The sequence below is a fragment of the Corvus moneduloides genome, chromosome 27 (genome assembly GCF_009650955.1).
Source record: "Corvus moneduloides isolate bCorMon1 chromosome 27, bCorMon1.pri, whole genome shotgun sequence".
NCBI lineage: Eukaryota > Metazoa > Chordata > Aves > Passeriformes > Corvidae > Corvus > Corvus moneduloides.
The window spans coordinates 5,303,595-5,317,128 of NC_045502.1; the positions used below are offsets into that span (position 1 = coordinate 5,303,595).

The 13,534-nt window shown below is 62.4% G+C and overlaps 2 protein-coding genes and 1 long non-coding RNA gene across 3 annotated transcripts in view; all 3 read right to left on the reverse strand.

Moving 5' to 3' along the window:
• Positions 1-30: 30 nt before the first annotated feature.
• Positions 31-10,040, reverse strand: GATA1 (GATA binding protein 1). Its single transcript, XM_032092205.1, is given in 7 exon segments — positions 31-291; positions 293-393; positions 1,141-1,266; positions 2,561-2,706; positions 4,450-4,608; positions 5,343-5,512; positions 9,593-10,040. Coding segments are annotated over 7 exon segments (975 nt in total). The 5' UTR covers positions 9,640-10,040; the 3' UTR covers positions 31-65.
• On the reverse strand, positions 6,733-8,772 carry LOC116435699. The gene is made up of 3 exons (XR_004236816.1): positions 7,682-8,772; positions 7,497-7,516; positions 6,733-7,393 (listed from the first exon to the last, which is right to left on the reverse strand). It is a non-coding gene; the product is annotated as an uncharacterized LOC116435699 (long non-coding RNA).
• Positions 10,041-10,168: 128 nt separating the features above from the next.
• LOC116435482 (cyclin-dependent kinase 20-like) overlaps positions 10,169-13,534 on the reverse strand; it is a 7,026-nt gene continuing 3,660 nt past the window's right edge. Inside the window, exons 2-6 of the mRNA XM_032091818.1 lie at positions 13,053-13,174; positions 12,907-12,969; positions 12,368-12,491; positions 10,982-11,137; positions 10,169-10,431 (exon numbers count right to left, since the gene is read on the reverse strand). Of these exons, the coding sequence (XP_031947709.1) occupies positions 10,222-10,431; positions 10,982-11,137; positions 12,368-12,491; positions 12,907-12,969; positions 13,053-13,174 (675 nt within the window). The 3' untranslated portion in view covers positions 10,169-10,221. The remainder of the gene's footprint in view (positions 10,432-10,981; positions 11,138-12,367; positions 12,492-12,906; positions 12,970-13,052; positions 13,175-13,534) is intronic.

Consider the following 13,534-nt stretch of genomic DNA (forward strand, 5'->3'; position numbering starts at 1 on the left):
CACCCGCAAAGAACAAGGCCTGAGTCGGGCTCCGTTTCGATACCAAACTGTACTGGGACCCCCCGTTAGAGCTGTGGGCTGAGCCCGGGGGGGGCCGCGCTGGGGGCCGGGGGGGCCGCATAGCTCCCCCCGGGGCCCCCCAGGAAGGGTCCGGCGGGGGAGAAGGGCAGGAGGTGCCCGGACAGGACGAGGGGCCCGAGGGTGAAGAGCGCGGCCGGGTCCTCGGGGGGGGCCTGGGGGGGCGCGGGGGGGGGCACGGGGGGCCCCGCCGAGGTTTCGGGGACCCCCCCGGGGCCGGCGCCCCCCCCCCTGGCGCCGCTTCTTGCCCTTGGCCGAGACCTTTCGGTTGCGGGTCTGGATCCCGTCCTTGCGCATGGTCAGCGGCCGGTTCACCTGGGGAGGGGAAATGGGGGTTCAGGGGGGTCCCAAAACCCGCGGGAGGGGGCCTGGACGCCCCCCCCCCAGAGATCCCACCCCCCCCTTCAACAGTGGGGACCCCAAAAATCCGTCCTGACACCCCCACGCTGCGGGAGTTGGGGGGGTTGGGTGGTCCCGGAACCCCCGGTTCGCCTGGGGGAGGGGGGACGGGGGGAAATGGGGGTCCCAAAACCCCGGGGGGGTCCGGACCCCCCCCACTGTGATCCCATCCCCCACCAGCAATGGAGCCCCAGGGGCGCCCCAAAAATTCCCTCCCAGTCCCCCCCCGACCCCCCGTGAGCTGAGAAATTGAGGGCTCTGGGGGCATTTGGGGGGTTGGGGAGTTCTGGGGTGGTTTGGGGGTATTTTGGGGTGTTCTAGGGATATTTTGGGGTGGTTTGGGGTGGTTTTGGGGTAATTTTGGGGTGGTTTTGGGGTCCCTCACCCGGTGCACTTTGTAGTAGAGCCCGCAGGCGTTGCAGACGGGTTTGGGGTGCTTTAGGGATATTTTGGGGTGGTTTGGGGTGGTTTTGGGGTATTTTGGGGTGGGTTTGGGGTCCCTCACCCGGTGCAGTTTGTAGTAGAGCCCGCAGGCGTTGCAGACGGGGTTTGGGGTGTTTTAGGGGTATTTTGGGGTCCCTCACCCGGTGCAGTTTGTAGTAGAGCCCGCAGGCGTTGCAGACGGGGTTTGGGGTGTTTTAGGGGTATTTTGGGGTCCCTCACCCGGTGCAGTTTGTAGTAGAGCCCACAGGCGTTGCAGACGGGGTCCCCGCGGGGGCTGCGCCGCCACAGCGTCGTGGTGCTGGTCTGGCAGTTGCTGCACACGGTGCCCGCGCGTTTGCTCACCAGCTGGGGAAAAGGGGCAGGGGGGAAATTTGGGGCATTGGGGGGCAAGAGAGGAGGATTGGGGGCACTTAGAGGGGATGGGGGGGGACTAGAGGGGGTTTGGGATGGATTTGGGGCCGCGAGGATGGGTTTGGGGAGATTAAAAGGGGATTTGGAAGGGCAAGAAGGGGCTTGGGGGGATTTTAGGGGGTGGGGGGGGCCTAGATGGGGATTTGGGAGGGATTGGGGGGTCTGGGGGTGTAAGGAGGGGTTTGGGGGGGACGAGAGGGGATTTGGGGGCACTGAAGGGGGGTCTGGGGGTGTAAGGAGGGGTTTGGGGGAGTTTTGGGGGGATTAGAGGGGATTTGGGAGGGGCTGGGAAGGGCTGGAGGGGGATTTGGGGGTGAGGATTTGAGGGGTTTAGGGGGGATTTGGGGAGGTTTTGGGGGGAGAAGGGGGGATTTGGGGGGATTTGGAGAGAGTTGGGGGGACTAAAGGGGGATTTGGGGGAATTGGGGGGGGACTGGAGGCAGTTTTGGGGTGTAAGGAGGGGATTTGGGGCAATCTGAGGAGATTTGTGGAGGATTTGGGGCAGGAACTGGGGGGGATGAGGGGTCTGGGGGAACTTCGGGGTCCTTGGAAAGGGGTTGGGGTCGCAGGGGTGGTTTTGGGGTCGCGGGGGTGGTTTTGGGGTGTTGGGGATGGTTTTGGGGACTCCGGGGGTGGTTTTGGGGTTGCGGGGCTGGTTTTGGGGTGTTGGGGGTGGTTTTGGGGACTCGGGGGTGGTTTTGGGGTCTCGGGTGGTTTTGGGGTCTTGGGGGTAGTTTTGGGGTCGCAGGGGTGGGTTTGGGGTCGTGGGGGTGGGTTTGGGCACTCGGCGGTTTTGGGGTGTCAGGGGCGGTTTTGGGGTCTCGGGGGCGGTTTTGGGGACTCGGGGGTGGTTTTGGGGTCTCCGGGGTGGTTTTGGGGTCTCAGGGGGTGGTTTTGGGGTCGCGGGGGCGGTTTTGGGGACTTAGGGGCGATTTTAGGGACTCGGGGGTGCCTTTGGAGACTCGGGGGTGGTTTTGGGGTCCCAGGGGGTGCCTTTGGGGTCCCAGGGGTCGTTTTGGGGTGTTGGTGGTTTTGGGGTCCCAGAGGGTGCCTTTGGGGTCCCAGGGGTGGTTTTGGGGTCTCGGGGGCGGTTTTGGGGTCCCAGGGGTGCCTTTGGGGTCCCAGGGGGCGGTTTTGGGGTCCCGGGGGTGCCTTTGGGGTCCCAGGGGGCGGTTTTGGGGTCCCGGGGGTGCCTTTGGGGTCCCAGGGGGCAGGATCTGGGGCTCACCAGGCGCTTCTTGGGGCGGATGAGGGGCCGGTTGTGCCCGTTGAGGCGGTGGTAGAGCCCGCAGGCGTTGCACAGGTAGTGCCCGGTGCCGTCCCGGCGCCACAGCGGCGTCGCCGTCGCCCCGCAGTTCACGCACTCCCGCGCCTCTGCCCAGTGCGGACCAGTAGGGACCAGTAAGGACCAGTACGGAGCAGTACAGACCAGTATGGAGCAGTAAGGACCAGTATACACCAGTAGGGACCAGTATGGACCAGTACGGAGCAGTACAGACCAGTACGGACCAGTAAGGAACAGTACGGACCAGTAGGGACCAGTAAGGACCAGTAGAGACCAGTACAAACCAGTGCGGACCAGTACGGAGCAATAAGGACCAGTAGGGACCAGTAAAGACCAGTACGGACCAGTATAAACCAGTATGGACCAGTACAGACCGGTATAGACCAGTAAGGAGCAGTACGGACCAGTGAGGATCACTGCGGACCAGTAGGGACCAGCGTGGGCCAGTAGGGACCAGTAAGGACCAGTATAGACCAGTAGGGACCAGTAAGGAGCAGTACGGACCCCTATAGACCAGTAGGGACCAGTAGGGACCAGTACGGGCCCCTATAGACCAGTAGGGACCAGTACGGACCAAGAGAAACCCCCCCAGGCCCCTGTAGGGTGATGCCCACCCCCGTGCACACTCCAGTGTCCACCCCCAGTTCTTGCACTCAGACCAGTATCAACCAGTACAAACCAGTTTGGACCACTATAAACCAGTATCAACCAGTAATAACCAGCACAGACCAGTACAAACCAGTATAAGCCCACACGGACCGCTGTGAGGTTGTGTGCCCATCCCAGTGCCCATCCCAGTGCCCACCCCGTCTGGCAGTACCAACCACTATAAACCAGTTTAAACCAGTACAAACCAGTGCACACCAGTACAAACCAGTGCACACCAGTACAAACCAATATGGACCAGTAAAACAACTGGGCACCCCAGCAGGCCCCTCACTGTGCACCCCCAGTTCCCACAGTCTGCCCAGTATCAACCAGTATGAACCAGTACAGACCAGTACAAACCAGCACAGATCACTATGGGATATCCTGCACCAGTATAAACCAGTATGGGCCAGTATAAACCAGTATGGGCCGGTAGAGACCAGTACAAACCAGCACAGATCGCTATGGGATATCCCGCACCAGTATAAACCAGTATAAACCAGTACAAGGCAGGACACGGCAGCCCAGCACACACCCCAGGGTGCTCTTGCAGTTCTGCCCAGTACAGCCCAATAGAAACCAGTATAAACCAGTAGGGACCAGTATAAACCAGTACAGGCCACTATGGAACAACAGACACCAGTATAAACCAGTAGCCACTTCAGTAACACAACACTGACCAGCATGCACCACTATGGCCCAGTATAAACCAGTACAAGCCAACACAGACCAATCTGTGCCCCAGTATGGACCAGTCCAGGCCCCAGTATGGACCAGTCCAGGCCCCAGTATAAACCAGTCCAGGCTCCAGTATAAACCAGTACAAGCTCCAGCAAGCTTTCCAGTGCTCCCAGTGCCCCCAGTACTCCCAGTGCCCCCCAGTCCCTCCCAGTGCTCCCAGTGCCCCCAGTACTCCCAGGGCCCCCCAGTCCCTCCCAGTGCTCCCAGTCCCTCCCAGTCCCCCCTGTCCCCAGTCCCTCCCAGTGCTCCCAGTGCCCCCAGTCCCTCCCAGTGCCTCCCAGTCCCTCCCAGTACTCCCAGTCCCTCCCAGTGCCCCCAGTCCCTCCCAGTGCCTCCCAGTCCCTCCCAGTACTCCCAGTCCCTCCCAGTGCCCCCCAGTCCCCCCCAGTCCCTCCCAGTGCTCCCAGTCCCTCCCAGTCCCCCCCAGTCCCTCCCAGTCTCACCGCACGGGCCCGAGGGCGGCGGCAGCAGCGGCCCCGGGGGGGGGGGGCTCCGCGGGGGCTGCAGCAGCTCCAGGAACCGGGGGGGCTCCGGGGGGGGAGGGGTCCAGGAGGGGCCCCCCAGGGACCCCCCCTCAGCCCAGGGGAGCAGGGACAGGCGGCCTGGGGGGACACGGGCCGGGTGAGACTGGGGAGACTGGGGACACTGGGGATACTGGGGACAGGGGGGACACTGGGGACAGGGGGGACACTGGGGATACTGGGGGATACTGGGGGATACTGGGGACACTGGGGATACTGGGGACACTGGGGACAGGGGGGACACTGGGGATACTGGGGATACTGGGGACACTGGGGACACTGGGGACACTGGGGACAGGGGGGACACTGGGGATACTGGGGGATACTGGGGACACTGGGGATACTGGGGACGGGGGAGAGGGGTATTGGGGACACTGGGGACAGGGGGTGGGGGGGACACTGGGGATACTGGGGATACTGGGGACAGGGGGGTCAGGGGGGACACTGGGGACAGGGGGGACACTGGAGATACTGGGGACACTGGGGACACTGGGGATACTGGGGGATACTGGGGACGGGGGGTAGGGGGGAGGGGTATTGGGGACACTGGGGATACTGGGGACACTGGGGGATACTGGGGGCAGGGAGGAGGGGTACTGGGCGCACTGGGGACACTGGGGACGGGGCTCGGGGGGCTCGGGGGGCTCGGGGGGCCATGGGGGAAGGGGCCACAGGGACACGGGGGGGATATTGGGGATGGGGGGGGCTCGGCAGGGGGGTCCTGAGGGGACACGGGGGGGTTCTTGGGGCTTTGGGGGGACAGAGGGGGGCCCTGGGGGTGCCTGGGACTTTGGGGGCACACGGGGGGGGGGTACCTGTGGGGGGGTACGGGGCCAGCAGCCCCCCCGGCTCCAGCCCCTCGGGCCCCCCCAGCCCCAGGAAGGCTCCGGCCTCGTCGGGGAACGGGGGGGGCCCCTCCGGCCCCCCCAACGCCACGAACTCCATGGGGGGCCCCAAAACCCGGCTCGGGGGGGGGCAGGGGCACCTGTGGGAGACCCCCCCAAATCAGCACCCCAAAATCCCTGAGTGCCCCCCCAAATCAGCACCCCAAAACCCCCCGAGTGCCCCCCAAAATCCCCCCAAATCAGCACCCCAAAACCCCCGAGTGCCCCCCCAAATCAGCACCCCAAAACCCCCACCCCAAAACCCCCGAGTGCCCCCCCAAAGTCCCCCCCAAATCAGCACCCCGAAACCCCTGAGTGCCCCCCCAAATCAGCACCCCAAAACCCCCACCCCAAACCCCCCGAGTGCCCCCCCAAATCAGCACCCCAAAACCCCCACCCCAAAACCCCCGAGTGCCCACCCAAATCCCCCCAAATCAGCACCCCAAACCCCCTGAGTGCCCCCCCAAATCAGCACCCCAAAACCCCCACCCCAAACCCCCCGAGTGCCCCCCCAAATCAGCACCCCAAAACCCCCACTCCAAACCCCAAATCCCCCCAAATCAGCACCCCAAAACCCCCGAGTGGCCCCCCAAATCCCCCCAAATCAGCACCCCAAACCCCCTGAGTGCCCCCCCAAATCAGCACCCCAAAACCCCCACCCCAAACCCCCCGAGTTCCCCCCCAGATCAGCACCGTGGGCACCCCAAAACCCCGCACCCCCAGTGTGACCCCCCCAAAGTCACCCCCGGGCCCCCAAACCCTCAGGTTCCCAAAATAGGGAGGGGAGGGTCCCCAACCCCTGGGGGTCACAGCGCCCCTTCCCCCCCCCAAATCAGCCCCCGGACCCCCGGGGACCCCCAAACCCCAAAGCCCCCAAATCGGGGCGGGGGGGGGGGGGGGTCTCAGCCCCCCGGCTGCCCCCCCAAATCAGCACCCACAGCCCCTTCCCCCTCCCTGAGCCCCGGGGGGGCTCTTTGGGGGTCCCGCCCCCCCGACTCCCCCAAATCCCGGGGGGATCCCCCAAATCCCGGGGGGTCCCTGACCTGGAGCCGTCGTGTCCCCGCTCGGACGGACGGACGGACACGGCGGGGGAGGGGCGGGCCCTGCCCTGGGGCTGGGCGGGGGGGGAGGGGCTCTGGGACCCCACCCCGGCCTGACCCCCCCCTCCAACACCCCAAAAAATTTTAGGGGGGCCCTGAGTGAAGGGGGGGGTTTGGGGGGCTCTGGGGTCTCAGCCCACCTGGTCCTGTGGGAGCCTGGGGGGTTTGGGGGGATTTTGGGGGGAGATTTGGGGAGGTTTTGGGGGATTTTGGGGGTTCGGGGGGGCGGGGGGGGCGGTAACGGCCCCGGGCTGCCGGGGGCTGATAAGGCCTTATCTGATTTTGGGGCCCCGGCGGTTGGTTTGGGGGGGCCGGGCGGGGCCGGGGCCCTTTATCAGCCCCGGCCAGAGCGGGGGGACCCCCCCGGGGAGGGCAGGGCCTGCCCAGCACGGCACCCCCGGTTCCGGGCTTTGGGCCCCAAACGGGAGCCCGACCCCCCAAATCCAGGCCTGACACCCCAAATTGGGGCCTGACACCCCAAATCCAGGCCCGACACCGAAAATTGGGGCCTGACACCCCAAATTGGGGCCTGACACCCCAAATCCAGGCCCAACACCGAAAATTGGGGCCTGACACCCCAAATCCAGGCCTGACACCCCAAACTGGGGCCTGACACCCCAAATTCCGGGCCTGACACCCCAAATTCTGGGCCTGACACCCCAAACTGGGGCCTGACACCCCAAATCCAGGCCCGACACCCCAAATCCAGGCCTGACACCCCAAATTCCGGGCCTGACACCCCAAATTTGGGCCTGACACCCCACATTCCAGGCCTGACACCCCAAATCCAGGCCTGACACCACAAATTGGGGCCTGACACCCCAAATTCCAGGCCTGACACCCCAAATCCAGGCCCGACACCCCAAATTCCAGGCCTGACACCTCAAATTCTGGGCCCGACACCCCAAATTTGGGCCCGACACCCCACATTCCGGGCTTTTGGCCCCAAACCGGAGCCCGACACCCCAAATTCCGAGCCTGACACCCCAAATCCAGGCCTGACACCTCAAATTCCGGGCCCGACACCCCAAATTGGGGCCCGACACCCCACATTCCAGGCCTGACACCTCAAATTCTGGGCCTGACACCCCAAATTGGGGCCCGACACCCCACATTCCAGGCTTTTGGCCCCAAACCGGAGCCCGACACCCCAAATTCCGAGCCTGACACCCCAAATCCAGGCCTGACACCTCAAACTCCGGGCCCGACACCCCAAATTGGGGCCCGACACCCCACATTCCAGGCCTGACACCTCAAATTCTGGGCCCGACACCCCAAATTGGGGCCCGACACCCCACATTCCAGGCTTTTGGCCCCAAACCGGAGCCCGACACCCCAAATTCCGAGCCTGACACCCCAAATTCCGGGCCTGACACCTCAAATTCCAGGCCTGACACCCCAAATCCAGGCCTGACACCTCAAATTCCAGGCCTGACACCTAAATTCGGGGGTTTGGCCCAAAATTCTGAGCCCAACACCCCAAACTCAGGGCCTGACACTCCAAACTGAGGCCTGACACCCCAAATTTGAGGATTTCGGCCCAAAATTTGGGATTTTCAGCTGATTTTGAGAGGTCCAGCCCAAAATTTGAGAGTTTAAACCCCAAATTTTGAGTTTCAGCTGGAAGTTCAGGATCTTTCAGACTCAAAACTGAGGTTTTCAGCCCTGAATTTTGAGGGTTTCGACCCAAAATTCAGGATCTTTCAGCCTCAGATTTGAGGTTTTCAACCCAAAATTTGGGATTTTCAATCCGAAATGAATTCTTTTGGCACCAAATTTGGGGTTTGAACTGTAAATTTGACATTTTTAGGCCTCTAAATACTCAGAGTGTAACAAGGAAAGAGGCGTTGGGAGCCCCAAAATCAGAGGTTTCAAGGAAAAAAATCAGGATTTTCAACCTAAAATTTGGCAGTTTTGCCCAAAAGTCAGGGTTTTCAGCATGAAGTTTGAGGCTTTCAAGTAAAATTTTCAGATTTTTGGCCTAAAGTTCACTTTTTCAGCAGCAAAATTGGGATTTTGAGCCCCAAATTTGGCATTTTTAGGCCTCAAAATACCCAAAAAGAGCGTTTTTGAGGGGAAAACTTGAGACTCAAATTCAGGATTTTCAGCCTAAATTTTCAGGTTCTCAAGTAAAAATTTGGGATTTGCAGCCTCAAGTTCACTTTTTTCACCATCAAAATGTGGATTTTGAACTGCGAATTTGGCATTTTTAGGCCTGGAGCTCCTCAGAATGCATTTGAAAGAAATACGGAGCTGGGAGCCCCAAATTTTGACGTTTCAGGGTAAAATCCAGGATTTTCAACCTAAAATTTGAGCTCTTTGAACCGAAGTTCAGGAGTTTCAGCCTAAAATTTGAGGTTTCAGGGTAAAATTCAGCATTTTCAGCCAAAGTTGGGGATTTTCAGCCTGAAATTCACCATTCTGGCATCAAAATTGAGATTTTTCAGCCTTAATTCCACTGTTTTGGCAACAAACCAGTGAATTTCACCCCAAATTTGACATTTATTGGCCTCAAAATTGGCGTTTTCAGGGAGAAATGGAGCTGAGAGCCCCAAAATTGGGTGTTTTAACCCCGAAATCAGGCAATTTAACCTAAAATTGCTATTTTCAGTCCCTAACTGGGAGTTTCAGTCACCAAACTGAAAATTTTCACCTTAATATCTGGACTTTGATATTTTTTGGTCCAAAAGTCTCATTTTTGGGACCAAAATCAGCCTTTTTCTTCCAAATTTGGTATTTTCAGCCCCAAAACTGGAGCTTTGCAACCCCAAATTGGAATTTTCACCCTGGAAGTTCCATTATCGACCCCAAAACCGGGATTTTTCAGCTCAAAATTACAACTTTCAACCCATAACTGGAGATCTTGACCCAAAATTAGGACTCCCAACCCAAAATTGGGAGGTTTAAGCTGAATTTGGCATTATGAAAGTAAAATTGAAACTTTTCACTCTAAAACCCGGGATTTGCAACCTTAAATTGGGCATTTTCTACCAAAACTCGGGAATTTTCAGCCCAAAACTGAAGATTTTCAGCCTCACGTTTCCAAAATGAGATTTTTCCCCCCAAATCTGCTGCCCTCACCTGGGATTTGGGTTCAAATCCAGCGGTTTCAGGTTCAGTCTGTGCATTTCTCATCTCTCGCCGCATTGCCGGCCCCAAATCCGACGTTTTCGGCCCCAAATCCGACGTTTTCGGGTTGAATTTCCCCCGTTTTCGCCACTCCCGGCGCTGCTTTGGTGCTTGGGGGGGGCTGGGAGGGGTCCAGGGGTCTGGGGCCCCCCCAAATCCGGGGGTCTGGGTGCCCCCCCTGAAATTAAGGGGGTCCCAGAGCACCCCTGGGGGCTCAAGGGGGGTCCCCCAGGGTGGGGAGGGGTCCCAGAGCCCCCCGGGGTCCCCCAGGCTGGGGGGGGAGGGGCAGTGGGGGTCCCAGAGACCCCCGGGAGGGCTCATCAGGCGTCCCCTGAAATGGGATGGGGGGGTCAGTGGGGGTCCCCCAGCATGGAGGGGTCAGTGGGGGTCAGTGGGGGTCTCCCAGGGGGTCCCCCATTACAGGGGGGTCAGTGGGGGTCAGTGGGAGTCCCCCATTATGGGGGGGTCAGTGGGGGTCTCCCAGCAAGGGGGGGTCAGTGGGGGTCCCCCATTACAGGGGGGTCAGTGGGGGTCAGTGGGGGTCTCCCGGGGGTCCCCCATTATGGGGGGGTCAGTGGGGGTCAGTGGGGGTCTCCCAGGGGGTCCCCCATTACGGGGGGGTCAGTGGGGGTCTCCCGGGGGTCTCCCAGCACGGGGAGGGGTCTCAGGGCCGCGCGGGGGGGCAGCTCCAGGGCTGTGTCCAGGCTGAAGTCGGGGGGCTGCCGGGGCCCCCCCGGGGGCGGGGGCGGGGTCAGCTCCTGGGGGCCGAAGAAGAAGGGGTGCAGCAGGGCCTGGGGGGAGGGGAGCGCTCAGGGGGCGGCAGGACCTCCCCCCAAAATGGGGAAAGGAGGGGGAACTGAGTGACCCCCCCCAGCGAGGGTCCTGGGGCCGCCAATCCCTGAGACCCCCCCCCCCCCCAAACACACCTCAGAACCTCCTGGTACCTCTGGGACCCCCAAATCTCTGGGACCCCCCCAAACCCACCGGGGCCCCTCCCCTGAACCCCCCCGGCCTCCTGGGACCCCCAGACCCCCCAAATCCCCTCAAATCTCCCCAAACCCGCCCAGGGTCTCACCTGGTACCTGAGCAGGGCTGATGGGGGGCTCCAGCCAGGAGCACCCCGGAACCCCAAACCCCTCTGGGACCCCCCAAACCCCCCCCCCCCAGGACCCCCCAGTGCCCCCCTGCCCTCACCCAGTGTGCCAGGAGCTGCAGCGGGCACCGCAGCGGGGCTGATCCGGGGCTCCATCAGGGGCACCCTGGGACCCCCCCAAGCCCCTCTGGGACCCCCCAATGCCCCCCAGGACCCCCCAAGTCCCCCCAGTGCCCCCCTGCCCTGACCTGGTGTGCCCGGGGCCGCAGGCGGGCGCGGTAGCGCAGCAGCCGCCGCAGCAGGTCCAGCGCGGCCGCGTCGGCGCCCGGCACCAGCAGCTCCAGCGGCGGCGGCGGCTGCGGCCGGAACCGCAGCTTCGGGAAGTCCGGCAGCTCCGCCAGCTCCTGTGGCGGGACAGACCAGTGCAAACCAGTGTAAACCAGTGTAAACCAGTATGGACCAGTATGGACCGGTATAAACCAGTACGGACCCGGTCACACCCATAGAAACCACTGTAGGCTGCCTGACAGCTCTCAGAGCACCTCAAGATGGCCCAAGGCATTCCTGGGGTTTCCCAGTATGTCCCAGTGTACCCCAGTAACGCCCCAGTATGTTCCAGTAGCTCCCAGTACCGCCCAAGTTCCTCTCAGTACCTCCCACTAAGCCTCAATGCTCTCCAAGAAAATACCAGTATCTCGCAACACGCTGTTGGGGTTTCCCAGTAGCTCCCAGTACAACCCAGTAGTTCCCAGTAATTCCCCAGGAACCCTCAGTGCACTTTCAGCATTTCCCAGTATCTCCCAGTACATCCCGGATGCCCCAGTTTCTCCCAGTAGCCCCCCCAATAACCCTCAATCCTCCCCAGCAACACCCCAGTATCTCCCAGTAACCTCCAGTATCCCTCCATCACATCACACCATGTCCTGAGAGCTTCCCAGTACACCCCAGTATGGCCCAGTAGCCTTCCAGTAACCTCAAATGCACCCTCGCACCATTCCAGCACCCTCCAACACCTTCCCGAGGTTTCCCAGTACCTCACAGCAGCCACCAGTATGAGCCAGTGCTCCCCAGTGCTCCCAATGCTCCCAGTGCCCCCAGTGCCTCCCAGTACCTCCCAGTGCCCCCAGTGCTCCCAGTGCCCCAGTGCTCCCAGTGCCCCCAGTGAGCTCCCAGTGCCCCCAGTGAGCTCCCAGTGCTCCCAGTGCTCCCAGTGCCTCCAGTGAGCTCCCAGTGCCCCCAGTCCCTCCCAGTGCCTCCCAGTGCCCCCAGTGCCTCTCAGTGCTCCAGTGCTCCCAGTGCCCCCCAATGCCTCCCAATGCTCCCAGTCCTTCCCAGTGAGCTCCCAGTGCTCCCAGTGCCTCCCAGTGCCCCCAGTGAGCTCCCAGTGCCCCCAGTGAGCTCCCAGTGCCCCCAGTGCTCCCAGAACTGGCCAGTCCCGAGGCCTCAGGGTGCCCCCCAGGCCCCTCAGAACACAGCAGAGCTGCTTCACATCTTTCTTCCCCCAGTGCTCCCAGTGCCCCTCACTCCCTCCCCCAGTGCTCCCAGTGCTCCCAGTGCCTCCAGTGCCCCCGGTGTCCCCAGTCCCTCCCAGTGCCCCTCCCTCCCTCCCCCAGTGCTCCCAGTGCCCCCAGTACCGGCCAGTCGCGGGGGCTGGGGGTGCCCAGGCCCCTGAGCACGCAGCAGAGCTGCTCGATGTCGTTCTCCCCCGGGAACAGCGGGGACAGGGTCAGCAGCTCCCCAAAAATGCAGCCCACGGCCCTGGGGGGACCCCGGCATCAGGGGGGGACCCCGAGATGCCAGAGGGACCCCCCAAAATCCCAGAGGAATCCCCCAAAATCCGGGGGGGCCCTGATGTTTGGGAGGCACTCAAAGATCCAGGAGACGAGCCCAGAAATGGGGAACCCCCGGCACCAAACAGGAGGGACCCCAAAACGCAGGGAGACCCCCCCAAAAATCCCAGGGGGGCACCCAGGCACCAAAGGGAGCCCCAGAATCACAGAGTGGGGGGACCGAGGAGTCTGGGGGGGATCTACAAACCCAAAAGGGGGACCCCAAGATTAAGCAGGGCTGGACAGGTGGTGAATGGGGACCCCAAGACTCTGGGAAGGACCGACCCCAAAATCCCGTGGGGACCCCAAAATCCCAGGGGGGCCCCCCCACAGCGGGGACTCACCACAGATCCACGCCCTCGTCGTAGTGCCGGGCGCCGTAGAGCAGCTCGGGGGCTCGGTACCACCTGGAAAAGGGGGGGCGGGGGGTCCTTGGCTTCTGGGGGGGCACCCCGACATCCCGGGGAGGGGACACCCCAAAAGCCGGTACCTGGTGGCCACCTGGTGGCTGTAGGGGCGCCCCGGGGGGGGGCCCAGCACCCGCGCCAGCCCAAAATCCGCCAGCTTGAGGCGCCCGGCGCTGTCCAGCAGCAGATTGGCTGGTTTGAGGTCCTGCACCCCAAAATCGGGGTCACGGGGGGCCCCCCCGAGACTCGGGGTACCCCCCAGTAGCCCCCCAGTGCACCCCAGACTGGGAACGGGGTCCTGCTGCACCCACGGGCTGAAGGTCCCCGCCCCGGTTTTGGGGTGCCCCCCACGGGGTTTGGGGGAGGTGTTCCTGAACCTCTTGGGGTGTCCCCAACACCCGCGATCCCCCTGCAGATTTCGGGGTCCCTCTTAGGTCTCGGTGCCTGCCCTGCTGTTGGGGTGTCCCACAGCTGCCTGCGCGCCCCCCCCCCCCCCCCGATTTTGGGGTCCCCCCACTGCCTGGGTGTCCCGCCCCAGTTTTGGGGTGCTCACACGGGGCAGGAG